This window comes from Oncorhynchus kisutch, linkage group LG12, assembly GCF_002021735.2.
Source record: "Oncorhynchus kisutch isolate 150728-3 linkage group LG12, Okis_V2, whole genome shotgun sequence".
Classification (NCBI taxonomy): Eukaryota; Metazoa; Chordata; class Actinopteri; order Salmoniformes; family Salmonidae; genus Oncorhynchus; species Oncorhynchus kisutch.
In genome coordinates this window covers 35,966,627-35,981,844 of record NC_034185.2, presented here as the reverse complement: position 1 = coordinate 35,981,844, position 15,218 = coordinate 35,966,627, and the positions used below count along the sequence as shown (strand labels likewise).

At 43.9% G+C, this 15,218-nt stretch overlaps 1 protein-coding gene across 1 annotated transcript; it reads right to left on the bottom strand.

Moving 5' to 3' along the window:
- Positions 1–3,880: 3,880 nt before the first annotated feature.
- Positions 3,881–15,117, bottom strand: sccpdhb (saccharopine dehydrogenase b). The gene is made up of 12 exons (XM_020496854.2): positions 14,619–15,117; positions 11,838–11,950; positions 11,355–11,435; positions 10,948–11,077; positions 10,502–10,551; positions 10,003–10,133; positions 9,624–9,741; positions 7,984–8,103; positions 7,550–7,606; positions 7,195–7,306; positions 6,934–7,015; positions 3,881–6,565 (listed from the first exon to the last, which is right to left on the bottom strand). The coding sequence occupies exons 1-12, from the start codon at positions 14,809–14,811 to the stop codon at positions 6,469–6,471; spliced, it is 1,284 nt and encodes a 427-aa protein (XP_020352443.1). The 5' UTR covers positions 14,812–15,117; the 3' UTR covers positions 3,881–6,468.
- Between the last annotated feature and the right edge of the window lie 101 nt (positions 15,118–15,218).

Here is a 15,218-nt window from a genome sequence, read left to right as displayed (position 1 = left end):
ACTTAACCCGGAAGCCAGCCACACCAATGTGTCGGAGGAAACACCGTACACCTGGCGACTGTGTCAGTGTGCATGCTCCAAGCCAGCCACAGGAGTTGCTAGAGAGCAATGGGACAAGGATATCCCTGCCGGCCAAAGCCCCCAACCCGGACGATGCTGGCCCAATTGCGATGCAGTGCCTTAGACCACTGTGCCACTCTGAATACCGAGGTGGTCCTTCTTGTGGGAAAATGTTGTCATAAAACTTTGTCATCAAAGTCTGACATTCTATGGATTTATGGTATAGCAAGCCCCATCCCCCTCTCCCTGCCTCCCCCTTTCCTCCTTCAACGAAGTTCCTGTAGTCAGAGAGACGTCGTAAATTCCTGAGGATCTCCTCATGGACACACAGTATAGAGGGAGTAGATTTTCATGGAGAACAAAGGAATTCCTTCCACCTCACAGAACTTGAGGTACGAACACATTTCTTGTTCCGGAGAAAGTATAAAAGATTGGTGAAGAATCCAGCTACGAACTGGTCCGTTTGTCACAACTTGGGGAAGCTCATGGGAGACGGTGTGGCCACATTACCATAACGCTGTTTATATAATAGCCTCAGATATGAGGTTTGTTGTATAAGATGAATGAGTGAGTATGATACTGTTTGTATAATTGTGTAATATGATTTTGGACTGTTTAATGAAGAAAAATACAATTCCCTTTTGATTTGTAATCAGAGGACCGCCCCTGAGCACAGTTAGGGTCAGGCCTCCTGGGACAGCCCTTTTTCGGCCCTTCCGAATAAAACCCCCACTCAGGTTTTCGATCAGCAGACCGAGCTTACCTCAATTACGAGATGGCTAAAGGTTGCAGACCATGTTTTTCTCCATTAAGGGAGACAAAGGTTGTAGACCATTGCTGAATCTTTTAACCATACCACGTGGTTAAACTCTTAGACTGTCGATACCGACAGAATAAGAACAAGTCTTTGATATTAATTACTAGTCTGCAGCTAGGAATTCGGTATCATTGAACACGAAGAACGACAACCGCCGAAACATCCATTCTATAACGAATGTCACTCTAAACTATCCCCTCTAACCACAACCGAGAGAGAGAGGGAGAGAGACGGACAATTCTACAAAAGAAACACCAGCGATCAAGACGACACACTAAGCATAAATATATACACTGCTCAAAAAAATAAAGGGAACACTTAAACAACACAATGTAACTCCAAGTCAATCACACTTCTGTGAAATCAAACTGTCCACTTAGGAAGCAACACTGATTGACAATAAATTTCACATGCTGTTGTGCAAATGAAATAGACAACAGGTGGAAATTATAGGCAATTATCAAGATACCCCCAATAAAGGAGTGGTTCTGCAGGTGGTGACCACAGACCACTTCTCAGTTCCTATGCTTCCTGGCTGATGTTTTGGTCACTTTTGAATGCTGGCGGTGCTTTCACTCTAGTGGTAGCATGAGACGGAGTCTACAACCCACACAAGTGGCTCAGGTAGTGCAGCTCATCCAGGATGGCACATCAATGTGAGCTGTGGCAAGAAGGTTTGCTGTGTCTGTCAGCGTAGTGTACAGAGCATGGAGGTGCTACCAGGAGACAGGCCAGTGCATTAGGAGATGTGGAGGAGGCCGTAGGAGGGCAACAACCCAGCAGCAGGAACGCTACCTCCGCCTTTGTGCAAGGAGGAGCAGGAGGAGCACTGCCAGAGCCCTGTAAAATGACTACCAGCAGGCCACAAATGTGCATGTGTCTGCTCAAACGGTCAGAAACAGACTCCATGAGGGTGGTATGAGGGCTCGACATCCACAGGTGTCTACAGCCCAACACCGTGCAGGATGTTTGGCATTTGCCAGAGAACAACAAGATTGGCAAATTCGCCACTGGCGCCCTGTGCTCTTCACAGATCAAAGCAGGTTCACACTGAGCACATGTGACAGACATGACAGAGTCTGGAGACACCGTGGAGAACGTTCTGCTGCTTGTAACATCCTCCAGCATGACCAGTTTGGCGGTGGGTCAGTCATGGTGTGGGGTGGCATTTGTTTGGGGGGCCGCACAGTCCTCCATGTGCTCGCCAGAGGTAGCCTGACTGCCATTAGGTACCGAGATGAGATCCTCAGACCCCTTGTGAGACCATATGCTGGTGCGGTTGGCCCTGGGTTCGTCCTAATGCAAGACAATGCTAGACCTCATGTGGCTGGAGTGTGTCAGCAGTCCCTGCAAGAGGAAGGCATTGATGCTATGGACTGGCCCGCCCGTTCCCCAGACCTGAAACCAATTGAGCACATTTGGGACATCATGTCTCGCTCCATCCACCAACGCCACGTTGCACCACAGACTGTCCAGGAGTTGGCGGATGCTTTAGTCTAGGTCTGGGAGGAGATTCCTCAGGAGACCATCCGCCACCTCATCAGGAGCATACCCAGGCATTGTAGGGAGGTCATACAGGCACGTGGAGGCCACACACACTACTGAGGCTCATTTTGACTTGTTTTAAGGACATTACATCAACGTTGGATCAGCCTGTAGTGTGGTTTTCCACTTTAATTTTGAGTGTGACTCCAAATCCAGACCTCCATGGGTTGATAAATTTAATTTCCATTGATAATCTATGTGATTTTGTTGTCAGCACATTCAACTATGTAAAGAAAAAAGTATTTAATAAGAATATTTCATTCATTCAGATCTAGGATGTGTTATTTTAGTGTTCCCTTTATTGTTTTGAGCAGTTTATATTGATTGCAATTGTTCACGAATGAGTGAGCGTTCATGTGCAAGGGATTAGCATTTCAATTGTTAGAATTTTCACTATGTAGTGACTTCTTAGTCAACCCCCACTTCCCCTTTTGAGATTTTACAGTTCTGAATTTCCAGTTGTTTTGAATGCTGCATAGCATACAGGGGAAGCAAAATAGTGATTGCTTTGCAACACTTGCAGTTAGCCACTGATTCCTTCCAAACCACTCATTGTTGAATCTGTGATTTCCAACTTGTTGTGTAATGTTTATGTCCAATGGCTGATGAGCACCAATACGTTTCATCTATAATTTCTCTTCATATGAAAAGGATTTGCCAGTAGATTGTCGACATGATTAATGATGACTGCATGTCTAGTTTGCTAGCTAAGATTTTGAAAGTATGATGTTGACATGATCAGTCCAATCAAAGCTACAAGAGATATAACGTCATTTTATCTGTGGCCAATGACCTTGAGCCTTCTTGGATGGGCACTTCTAATGTAAATCTATGGCAGCACCCAAGGTGGCTTGAACTTTCTAGCTTTCCATGTAGGTTTTGTGGTCATTTAGTTTCCCCATGAGTGATAGAACACTGAGCCAATCGTGGCACAACTAGAGAAGATGACCAACCCCTACACTCAGTGTTTTTCATCTGGCTGCCCCTCCGCCACAGAAAGCACTGAGCTGGGCTGAAACACCGGCATTTTAGAGCTTCCTTTCTCAAGAAAGCAAAAAAAGAGAACATGTTTTTATGTATCTTTATTAACTCAATAACTTATTTTTTACATTGTTTTCTAACTGATTTGTGACATGTATTAATGCCAAAATAACATGCAAAACAGGCCCCACATGCCCTGAATGATGGGTCACCACTGAGAGAGAGGACAGAGAGAGACAGCAAGAGGATGAAAGAAATAGAAAGAGATGGCGGGGAAGAGAGATAAGGTAAACAGAAAGTCAGAGGATGAAAGAAAGAAATAGAAAGAGATGGCGGGGAAGAGAGATAAGGTAAACAGAAAGTCAGAGGATGAAAGAAAGAAATAGAAAGAGATGGCGGGGAAGAGAGATAAGGTAAACAGAAAGTCAGAGGATGAAAGAAATAGAAAGAGATGGCGGGGAAGAGAGATAAGGTAAACAGAAAGTCAGAGGAGAAAGAAATAGAAAGAGATGGCGGGGAAGAGAGATAAGGTAAACAGAAAGTCAGAGGAGAAAGAAAGGAAGAACAGAAAAGACAAGAGAGAAAGGGAGAGAGAGATAGTTAAATAGAGAGTGAATGCGGGGCTGGGAGCGCCCGATAGGTGTTTTGTTCAGCAGCCCACTCTAAACATCATGCCTAACTGGTAGAGTGGAGGCTGTTTGCTGGACTGAGGAAGGGATCAGTCAGAAGAGGGGAGGATATAAGAGGAGATGGAGAGTGGGAGTGGAGAGTGGGAGAGAGCAAAGGAGAAGTGAAGAGGAGACAAGACAGCAGGAGAGGATTGAGGAGTAGAAAGGTGATTGAAGAGGGAGATAGAAGAGGGGAGGAAGAGATGAGGGGAAAGGAGAGGGAGATAGAAGAGATGAGGGGAAAGGAGAGGGAGATAGAAGAGGGGAGGAAGAGATGAGGGGATGAAGAGATGAGGGGAAAGGAGAGGGAGATAGAAGAGATGAGGGGAAAGGAGAGGGAGATAGAAGAGATGAGGGGAAAGGAGAGGGAGATAGAAGAGATGAGGGGAAAGGAGAGGGAGCTAGAAGAGATGAGGGGAAAGGAGAGGGAGCTAGAAGAGATGAGGGGAAAGGAGAGGGAGCTAGAAGAGATGAGGGGAAAGGAGAGGGAGATAGAAGAGATGAGGGGAAAGGAGAGGGAGATAGAAGAGGGGACGAGCTGGCCATGGTGAGGGAGATGGCATGAATAACATCACACCCACGATGGCGGGATGTGGGGGAGGGAGAGGAGGGCAGGGAAGTGGGATGGGGCTCCTGTAGCCTATGTGCATAGGGAAACAAACCACTGCATCCTCCTGTCTTGCTCTCTTTCTCCCTTTCCCTGTTCGTTTCCTCAGCAACACGTATAGCTATGCTATACACCCTGTACTTAACCACGCTACTTAACAATTACTCTCCCACAGTTTTATGATTGAACAAACCCGTCTATTTCCCTCTGTATCACTACAGTAGAACGAGGACACTGCTCTCTCTGTCTCTCTCTCCCTTTCTCTCTCTCTCTCTGTAATGCTCTGCTAACAGAGTTGTTGCGATAGTGGTGGTGGAAGAGGAGAGACAGAGCTGAAGAGGGAAGGGAGGCTAAGGAGGTAAGAGAAAGGAGGTTGAGTCACAGTCTAGAGACAATGCCTCCCAGGTCCTTCCAACCTTGACCCTCCTCATTCACGTAACCACATCTGTTACCCATGATAAACCCCGCCTCCCCCATCCATTCTGGCTAAAAGTGTATACATGGACTTTTATTTGAGGTTAAATATTGTACCATCCCATGCCTCCTCTCACAGGCGAATTACCTTAACTGACAGCTCATCTAGTTCGTGGCGTGTAAATATTTGGGAAGTGGGAAGGGAATGTGTAATTAGAGAAACACCACCACCTAGTGGGGAGGTTGGGTCCTGAATGTGCTGATGGGCATTGGTGTAGACCTCATTTGAAACCATTTTTGTTAGCTTATAAACATGATTTAGGTCGCACAGTCTGAGGCGATATTTGGTTACCATATGTGTGTGTTTATACTTGTACAGAGCAGTATGTACTGCTTGCTTGTTCTTTTTACATAACACAAAAACAGAATAGCGCCACGTGTATAAAACACTGGTATTATTCGGAAGTATCTTTCTTATAATGCCCTTGGACTAGTCTGATTAAATGCCATGTGACGAGCACACGCACGCACACTGTGGCAAAATATGTGTGTTAAAATGTGGATTAAAACACAGAATAAAGAACCGAGAGGCCACAGTCCTTTCTTGGCTACAAGACCACACAAAGTGCCCTTAGACTAGTCCTCCACTACATCCTACTGTGGAGAGCTGTATAATCTGGGTCAAGGACACTCCCTTACACATTAACAGCACGAATAAGTCACTTGTATTACGGACAATTGATTTGAAACCCACCGAGAGATTGAGTGACACCTCTGCATGACCAAAATTGTGAAGCCATTAAAAGGAGAGTTGAAACGGGCCACGAGAGACACACAGACTTCAGACGAGAATGGTAACAATGTGGCCGGCTGTCTGAATGCCTGTGTCCTCAGCCTGATAGTGTACGGCTCTAAGGGGAGACAGATACAACTTTAAGGGGATGAGGTTTGTCCATGTGACCTAATATTGACATCCAGTATTTCCTCTAACATTTGACCACAGCAGTCATCGCGTTAAGCAATAGATACGCAGAGCTGGTGGGACTAGGGCTAGGGGGTGATAGGGGGTTTGAGTATCGCTCAACACCCTATTCGCCTGTACACCATGGCACTTCATGTAGATCTGAAAGGATTGGATGGGTATAAGAAATATGGTGAATATACTACCAAGCCCACCAGAGGGCAAAGTGAAGATATTACCAATTTCTATATTGCTAACAAAAACAAACTGTTCAAATCCAAACCTCTCAGATATAATAGAAATGCCACCGCCACCCAGATGCACGAAATGCACCAGAATTTAGCAGCCAAACATGTCCTACGGGTTGGATATGGGATTGGGCACAGACAGAAGTCCTTTTTCTCAGACCCTTTCGTCAGAATCTCTTCACTGAGAACACCAGGCCATGTCTGTTGAGGCGGTCAATGAGAGTTGTCCTGGCAAATGCAGCTCCTGGACTGTACACTCCTCCCCTGTCAATGACAACATAGTGTTTACTTCTAGGTCCTGTACATGCATATATTACCATATATATGTACTGTTACATTGTAATGATAGCTGCATATTTGATGTACCAGTGTGAACAGTAATGATAGCTGCATATCTGATGTACCAATGTGAACAGTAATGATAGCTGCATATCTGATGTACCAATGTGAACAGTAATGATAGCTGCATATCTGATGTACCAATGTGAACAGTAATGATAGCTGCATATCTGATGTACCAATGTGAACAGTAATGATAGCTGCATATTTGATGTATCAGTGTGTAGGACTTTATTCCTTGTAGAACTATAAAATATTCACGAGAGAGAGAGAGTGAGAGGCACCTGACTCACTTTATAGGAAGGAATTGTGGTTCATTCAGCACAGTGATAGCTGCCTGTACCATAGCAACAGGTGTGGCTACATAGCCAGGCTCTGTGGACCAATGAAAGTCAACATAGTTTATCAACAAAAACTATAGTAGACCAATGATAATCAAAACGAAGAAAATAATAAGCACTGTGTGGACATTGGACAGAGCATGAATAGACATGACCCTGACCTGCATTACAACTAAACCAAAAACAAGGCTACAATCAGAGATCATGTATTACCTGCTCCGTGTATCTGGGTACAGATCCTAGCGTTGGGTCTTCCCTGAGACGGGTCCAGCCCCTCAGCATAGCCCTCCCCGAAAAACGTCAGACTGAAAGATGTTCCCTCCATCTGGCAGAGGAGAGAAGAGGAGTCTTAGCGCTTCAAGTTATGAATGCTAACCTCCAATTCCATAAACTGATAAAATATAGTGCTTTAAAAATATATATATATATGTTATCAACATTCTACAATGCCTGCATTCAAAACTTGACTTAAGCATGAAACGTTTATGGAGGTTCTTCTCACTAGACACATGGCTATGACCGGGCCATTCATGTACTGTTTCCATCAGGCCTGAGTCCACTACTGTACCTGCTTCCTGCTGGGTCCAGCCTTGGTGAACACGCCAAAGGAGAAGAACTCTGGAAACTGAGGAGTAGAAACATCAACCAATTCACCAGAAAATTGAGCTGATTACCTCCCATCTCCAACACAGGTCATTTTTCTTCTTGTTATCACTGTACAGTAACTGTATGTTATAGTCACACAGATCTGACAGACCATTTGTTTGTGTCTTTTCTGCACTCCATTAACTACCCTTAATTAAGCCAACCAACTGTGACTGACTATTTTTTACAAGATTGGTAACCAAACTACTTGGTTAATATAATTTCCACAGACATCTAATGTGGAGAAATACACTGTCGGGGCCCAGGTCAAAAGTAGTGCACAATATAGGGAACATGGTCTTGGGCTCTGGTCAAAAGTAGTGAACTATATAGACAATAGCCATTTTGGACACACACCGTAATGAGGAGCTTCCTTCCCAGGCCGAACTTCCCTAGGAACCAGAAGAGCAGGCCACCACAGAACATCTTTATCAACGACCAGACACCACCGACCCCTACATACGCAGAGTACTGGACCTGAAGAGGGAGGCGGGAGGGGGAAAGAAAGGGAGAGAGAAAGAAAGAAGGAGAGAAGTAGAAAGAGAAGGGAACTCGATAAATAACTTTTAACTCCTGCATGATCCTGTAAGCTACTGCTGTCACCTACATCACAGGCACTATAATCTCTAGTGCACTATATTGGCCAGGAGCAGTGTTGAGTCACCCCACAGAGATAATGAGGAGAGAAAGCTGATGAATCACTTGGAGCTGCTGTATGACTCATTATCATTTATCTCTCTCCACATGAAGCAAGACAGGGGTTCTTTACAATCTTTCTCCACATGAAGCAAGACAGGGGTTCTTTACAATCTTTCTCCACATTAAGAAAACAGGGGTTCTTTACAATCTCTCTCCATATGAAGAAAGACAGGGGTTCTTTACAATCTTTCTCCACATTAAGAAAACAGGGGTTCTTTACAATCTCTCTCCATATGAAGAAAGACAGGGGTTCTTTACAATCTCTCTCTCCACATGAAGAAAGACAGGGGTTCTTTACAATCTATCTCCATATGAAGACAGACAGGGGTTCTTACAATCTCTCTCTCTCCACATGAAGAAAGACAGGGGTTCTTTACAATCTATCTCCATATGAAGACAGACAGGGGTTCTTACAATCTCTCTCTCTCCACATGAAGAAAGACAGGGGTTCTTTACAATCTATCTCCATATGAAGAAAGACAGGGGTTCTTTACAATCTCTCTCTCTCCACGTGAAGAAAGACAGGGGTTCTTTACAATCTCTCTCTCTATATGAAGAAAGACAGGAATTCTTTACAATCTATTTTTCCCCACGTGAAGAAAGACAGGGGTTCTTTACAATCTATCTCTCTCTACATGAAGAAAGACAGGGGTTCTTTACAGTCTATTTCTCCCCACGTGAAGAAAGACAGGGGTTCTTTACAATCCATTTCTCTCCACATTGGATGTTTGTGAGTAAATGAGGCTTCATTATATAGTTTCATAGGAAGCTAGTAAATGGAATAAAAGTTTGACAGACAGAGTTGTTTGACCTAATTAGGAGTTGTGAAAGCAAGGAAGGGGAGAGACGTAGATACTGAGGTAGACTATGGACATGACAGAATAATAACGTAATTTCGCGGACGCTTTTATCCAAAGCGACTTACCGTCATACGCGCATACAAAACACATACGGGTGGTCCCAGGAATCGAACCTACTATTGAGGCGCTGCAAGTGCCATGCTCTACCAACTGAGCTACAGTGGACCGTGTACCCCTCTGGGTATTGCATGTGGCAGTAGATGGGGTTTGACAGCGGTCTCTGTATTGAGCAGGTTGTATAGACTAGCCATAATGGATCAAATACTGGGCAAAGGAGGGGTAGCCTGGGTACCAGTCTGTTTCTGCTTCAGCCAACTGATTGTTTTCTTGCCTTGCCAAACCTCTACGCATCAGCAAGACCACAATGTAGCATCGTTGAGTGACTGAACGCAGGCAGCCAGTCAGGCAATAGAGGTGTGTAGTTGTGTTAGATCTTACTGGTAACTCCTGATGGCCCTCATATAGGAAGCGCTGGGATCTCCTGACTACTGATGGGTCTGAGCCCATGAAGGGTATGGCATACTGGTCAATCTCCTTACTGAAGAAGAGGCTACCCCTGAGGAATACACACACACACACACACACACACACACATACGTCAGTTTACTTCCAAATACACTAAATACAATTTTCAGCATCCCACAGAATTCAGCACAGACAGACGCCATCAACTCATTTCATCTATATTGATAGACAAGTCCTCTAAATCCACTTCAGCATTGCCAAGCAACAACTGTGCCATACCAATCAAATGCAATGACTTTGACTAGAAATGGAGTGAACACAGACTGTCTGTACATTAGACATCTGCCAATACCTCTTCTTGACCGTGGCTCCTACAACTGGGAGAGGTTGGTGGCCAAATTTCTTCCTCAGCTTCCTCAGGGAGCCGCTGTCTGCAAAGCCGTAGATGGCGGACTGCCATGTGCCGTCGTGGGCACAGCCTCCCTACCCAGGGAAGGAATATCCCAAAGCTTAAGCCAAGTCACCATCACAACAAACAAACTATTAAAGGAATGGTTCACTCCAAAATGAATGTCTATCAGAATTCCCCATGACAACAAACAAATTGTTTGTTGACATTTTCAGACCTCAAAAGTGGTTTACTAGTCCGTGTCCCATGCCATTTGTTGTGTCTAACGAAATGATGAAATTAGATGGTGCCTATAGTTCCTATTCATTCAGGATTGAGGCATATAGCTGGATCTAAACAAAACAATGGTGTGGACCTTGGAATCATCTCAACAGTAGATCACTTGTAATGACTACATTTCCCATAGTGCATGTAGGAAACCGGAAGTGATAGAGCTGTCTACCTCAGGACCAGTGTGTATAGTCAGGAAGCTCTCCACAGCTGTCAGTGTTCCTGTTAACAGATATGACACAGGGTTATTATACATCCTTTACTCAAGGACAGACTGGACGAGCACACCGATAGAAACCTCATTGGAAAAGGGTACTAACACAGTGAGTTAATTGTGTACTGTAGCTGTATCGCCCTGTCTGGAATTCAGCTAAAATCACAAACATATTCTTTGCCTAAAATGCTGCTGTAATTCATCATTGATAAAAGGAAAAACCCCAGTAAAGCAGAAAGAGCCTGCAGATACAATGTCAAGGGCAAAAATAAGTATGAGAACTGTGTCTTCTTCACAGACGGCTGCCATCACAAACCCAGAGACACAAACAAGTGCTGTTTCTCTATAATATTTTTTTTTTTTTTTTACTTTCACACCCCCCAATTAACAGTGTAGCTCTCTACCTTTAAACTGGTTCTTTGTGTACAGGATGCCCATGTCAGCTGGTATGGAGTCAAAGCCACAGCTGCCAATCACATACACTCCACTGTCCATCGCTCTGCTGTGGTACTCCAGTTGCATTCTCTCCAGGAACTACGGAACCACAACACAAGGCCACCGTAAAAACACCTAGCAGAGAGACATGGGGTGCATCCCAAAAGGCATGCACTGCTTTCGACCAGACTATGTTGGCAATAGGGATGATATGAGCATAAAGCTCCTAAAATCCGAATGCATATCCTACCATCGTTGTCTCTGTAAAGACAGTAATAAAACTAGGTTGGAGGCCGAGGCTAAGTGAAGGCACTGAATTGAGCCATAAAGAGGGACATTTAATATGACGGTGTTGTGTAACGACAGAGCCTACTACCTGAGGTTCTCCACAGATGTCTACGCAGTGGGCTCCATTCTCTATGCAGGCCTTAACCACTGGCTCACCATAGAACCTGTACTAGGGAGACAAGAAAAAGGACTCCATAAGATTTGGGTGTTAATGGAGGTGTGTGTGTGTGTGTGTGTGTGTGTGTGTGTGTGTGTGTGTGTGTGTGTGTGTGTGTGAGAGAGAATGCGTGTCATCAACCCTTTATCAAAAGTATCATCTCCCTATCAAATTGCCATACCTTTGCAATTGACCACATGCTATTACGGTTCCATACGCACTGGTAAAGCTGAGTCGACTGTACTGTACAGCAGTACCGTGGCCACAGCTACACAGGCAGCATATTCCTAACAAGCTTTCCAATTATCATTGGGGACAAGAGTAACTTGGGAGTCTGGACAAATGACACCCCAAAAGGCCAGCCCTCATCCCAGGTATCAATAACAACAACACTCATTATTACTGTAGACTTACTGGCCCCACACAGTTGAGAACAACCAGTCCTTGTTGGCACATGATGGCCAATGAATCTGCTTGGGAAACATCAGCCACAATGATTTCAACTTCAGTCCTTAACTCCGGCTTACCTGGAAACAGAGAGCAAAGTCGTACTGAATGCACGCATGGGTTAAAACGCACACATTTACAGCAAATCATAGCTTAATGCCATATTTAAATTAGGCATTTAGAAAGGGAAAGGGGAATACCTAGTCCGTTGTACAACTGCATGTACTCAACTGAAATGTGTCTTCCGCATTTAACCCAACCCCTCTGAATCACTGATCATATTGTTTGCATTGGTGACCATTATTAAGCAAGTCGCAAGCCAGTGGGATCAATATCAACTAAGTTTAAACAGCAGAGTCCCTGTGTACCCAGTTAAATATCAAGACACCTGTTTAACGGTCAAGTTCAGCAGTGTTGTTGTTCACCCGTAGAGAACAACGGACACTGAGTGCGCATACAACAAAAAAAACAAAAAAAAGTTCCTGAGGGGTTCTTTGTCAGAGGTGAGGGTGATATGTGTCACCATTTTTCAGGTCGGGTTCTTCACTGCTGTGATGGCTGTGAAGAACCATCCTGTTCTTTCCCTCTCCTCCATGTTTTGCTTTATGCCATGAAACGATAGATTGTTAAAAAGGTTCCTGTAATTTTACAGTACACTAGAGGCTACTGGTTGCAGTGAAAGTACAGTAAACCACAAGTTAGTGAATGTTGTGTATTTGTGCCCAGTGTTGTACCAGTTTAAGTGGTTGGTGGTTATGTTGTTAAAGGTTGAGCACCTCTTTTACTTGTAACACTGACAGTTCTGCAATCTTTGTGACCATGAAGAGCTGCACTGTTAAGAGGTTACTGTGCAGTGTTTCCCCGGGGATTTGTTTTCTCCAGCCGTGGTGGCAAGGTTAGCAGGGGGGTGGGGTTGCATTGTTACTAGTGTTAGCGCAATGATATGCTAGCTGTTCCCATAGACTTCCAGTCATGGAGCCAATGACTATCCATTTAAAAGCGCATCTCGACAGAAATGTCTAAAATGACTCCATATTTCTTTGCCGCGGTGGCAACAATTTGAATGAATTATAGGGCAAACACTGCTGTGTATTTCACAGTAACTTAATGGGCGTTAGCTGACTGGAAGTTTGCGTTACCTAACTGGCAACTAGCTGTCAGAAGTTAGTGTAAAATTCACAGTAACTTACTGTACTTTCACTGACCTATACTGATTACAAGCTTAGCATTAGTTGACAACTACTAAGAATCCTTTGTGGTTAGCACACTTGGATCTCAGCCTCAACTGGCCTCAACCTCTTTGTTGACAACCAACTGACCGTCCAGCCACACCATCTGGTCAGTGAGTGCGACAGAGATCAGTCACAGGAAGTTACTGAATTTTAAAATAACTACTTGCAGCAAGCGGACAGTAAATTATAGACGGGGGAAAAATGAAATTCCTTGTGGCCAACTGCCATTAAGTTACTGGTAAATACACAGTAACCTCTTAACAGTGTAACTCTTAATTGTCATAAGCTCTTACAAAGATTGTAGAACTGGAGTGGACAAACGAGGTGCTCAACCTTCATCAACATAACAATTAAACCACTTAAACTGGTACAACACTTCCACTAATAGTTGGCACAAATACAACATATTTTAGATCATGCCCTCAGATATGCTAATGAGCCCCTGCCAGTACTGCCCCCACCTACATTTCAGAGGGCAGTAATGATTTTACTTTATATTGAATAGAAAAATGTACCGTTATACTAGATTTGCACACATGTATCCTTAATGGTACTGACCAGTACTCACCGACAGGCGAGTACCTAACAGTGTATGCCATAAACACATCTGAAGTATCCTATAAGTATATATGTAGACCTGTCATTGGTTTTACCTGGAACCAGAGGGTTATTCATGAGGGTTCTAAATGGAACTCAAAAGGGTTCCCCTACAGGGACAAATCAAAGGGTTCTATGTGGCACCCCAAAAGGTTCCCCCATAGGGACAGATGACAGAATCCTGCAACAAGAGGGTTCTATGTAGAACCCAATTGGGTTACCCTAAAGGGTCAAAATTAAACCCAGAGTTCCTTGTGAGATTAATATATATATATATATATATATATACAGAAACATCACCTTAATCCAGCTCTAACAATAAAGTATATTTTTGTATATTCCCTTACAAAAAATGATTTCAGTTTTGAACCTGCAGTAAAAGTGCAGTAACTGCAGTCCACTTGTATTTTGGACACAGTAATTGCAGAATAACTGCCGTGTACAGCTGCTGTTATACTCCACTCTAGCTGCAGTTACACTGCAAAATTACTGTTGTAAAAAAAAGTATATTTTGGATGCAGTATTTGCGTGTACTGCAGTTATACAGCACTCTGACTGCAAATTCTTTTTCCTACGGGTATACCATATTTTCACTTCAACCTGAAGCCGGGATTTTTTTTATTTTACAGTGTAATGAAGAACCCTCTGGTTCTATCAGTGCAATGCAGAACCGTACAAATTGTTATACAAAGGTGTATTGGAAGAACCGCTATAAAAATGGTTCCCCTGCAGAGAAACTGAAGACCTTTTACAAAAAAATGCAAGTGTATAGGCCTTGTCGTTTAAAAGCAACTGAAACCGTTGCCGCTGTTAATGGTTATACAGTAGTAGCCTAGTCAAACCATGCTTGACATAAAATCATTATTTTACTGGCAGCAGGCACTCGCTTATCTTTTCTGATTTAGTGTCAAACACGTACGGAGGGTCTCGGCGGCTTGGTTCAGAACTCCCTCCAGCCGCTGTCTGCTACGCCCGGCCAAGGCCCATTTCAGAGACCCGCTGGGTCCTTCGAAGGCGCTCCGGGCTACCTCTTCCACCACAAACTGCCCGGTAAAACCGGAGGCTCCGAATATTATAATATGATAAGGTCTGGTAGAGGTTACAGTCGCCATTGCGCACTAAAACGTCCGTTTACTGTAGCCTAGTTTACGCAGAGTGACGCGCAAAAGGATTTGTTCTCGTGTTTCGTATGAATCAACTTGACTACAATGTTAACCAATGCATTCGGTATTACTGCAATGTTTAGAAAAAAAGAATATATATCGAGATTGAAATACTACAGCTGAGATATATAAAACCACATGGGTAGGCATAATATGGATATCCGAAATAACGCGACCTTTGCCTTAAAACATAAACTCGACTGAGCTCTAGCCCAACGCTTGATAGTACGTAGTATAAATACACAATTCTAGAATAATGGTGGCTGGTTTGGTTTCATGGTGCACTGAGACATCTTGTGACCTGTTGGTGGTATTACATCTTGAGAGGAGCACCGTAGGCTACAACATTGCACAAT

Coding starts and splice junctions, on each gene's coding strand:
- sccpdhb (XM_020496854.2), bottom strand. CDS start 14,811: ATGGCGACTGTAACCTCTACCAGACCTTATCATATTATAATATTCGGA. Junction 9,742..10,002: donor GGAGCCACGGTCAAGAAGAG/GTATTGGCAGAT, acceptor TGTATTCCTCAG/GGGTAGCCTCTTCTTCAGTA. Junction 7,016..7,194: donor TACCCAGATACACGGAGCAG/GTAATACATGAT, acceptor ATTGGTCCACAG/AGCCTGGCTATGTAGCCACA.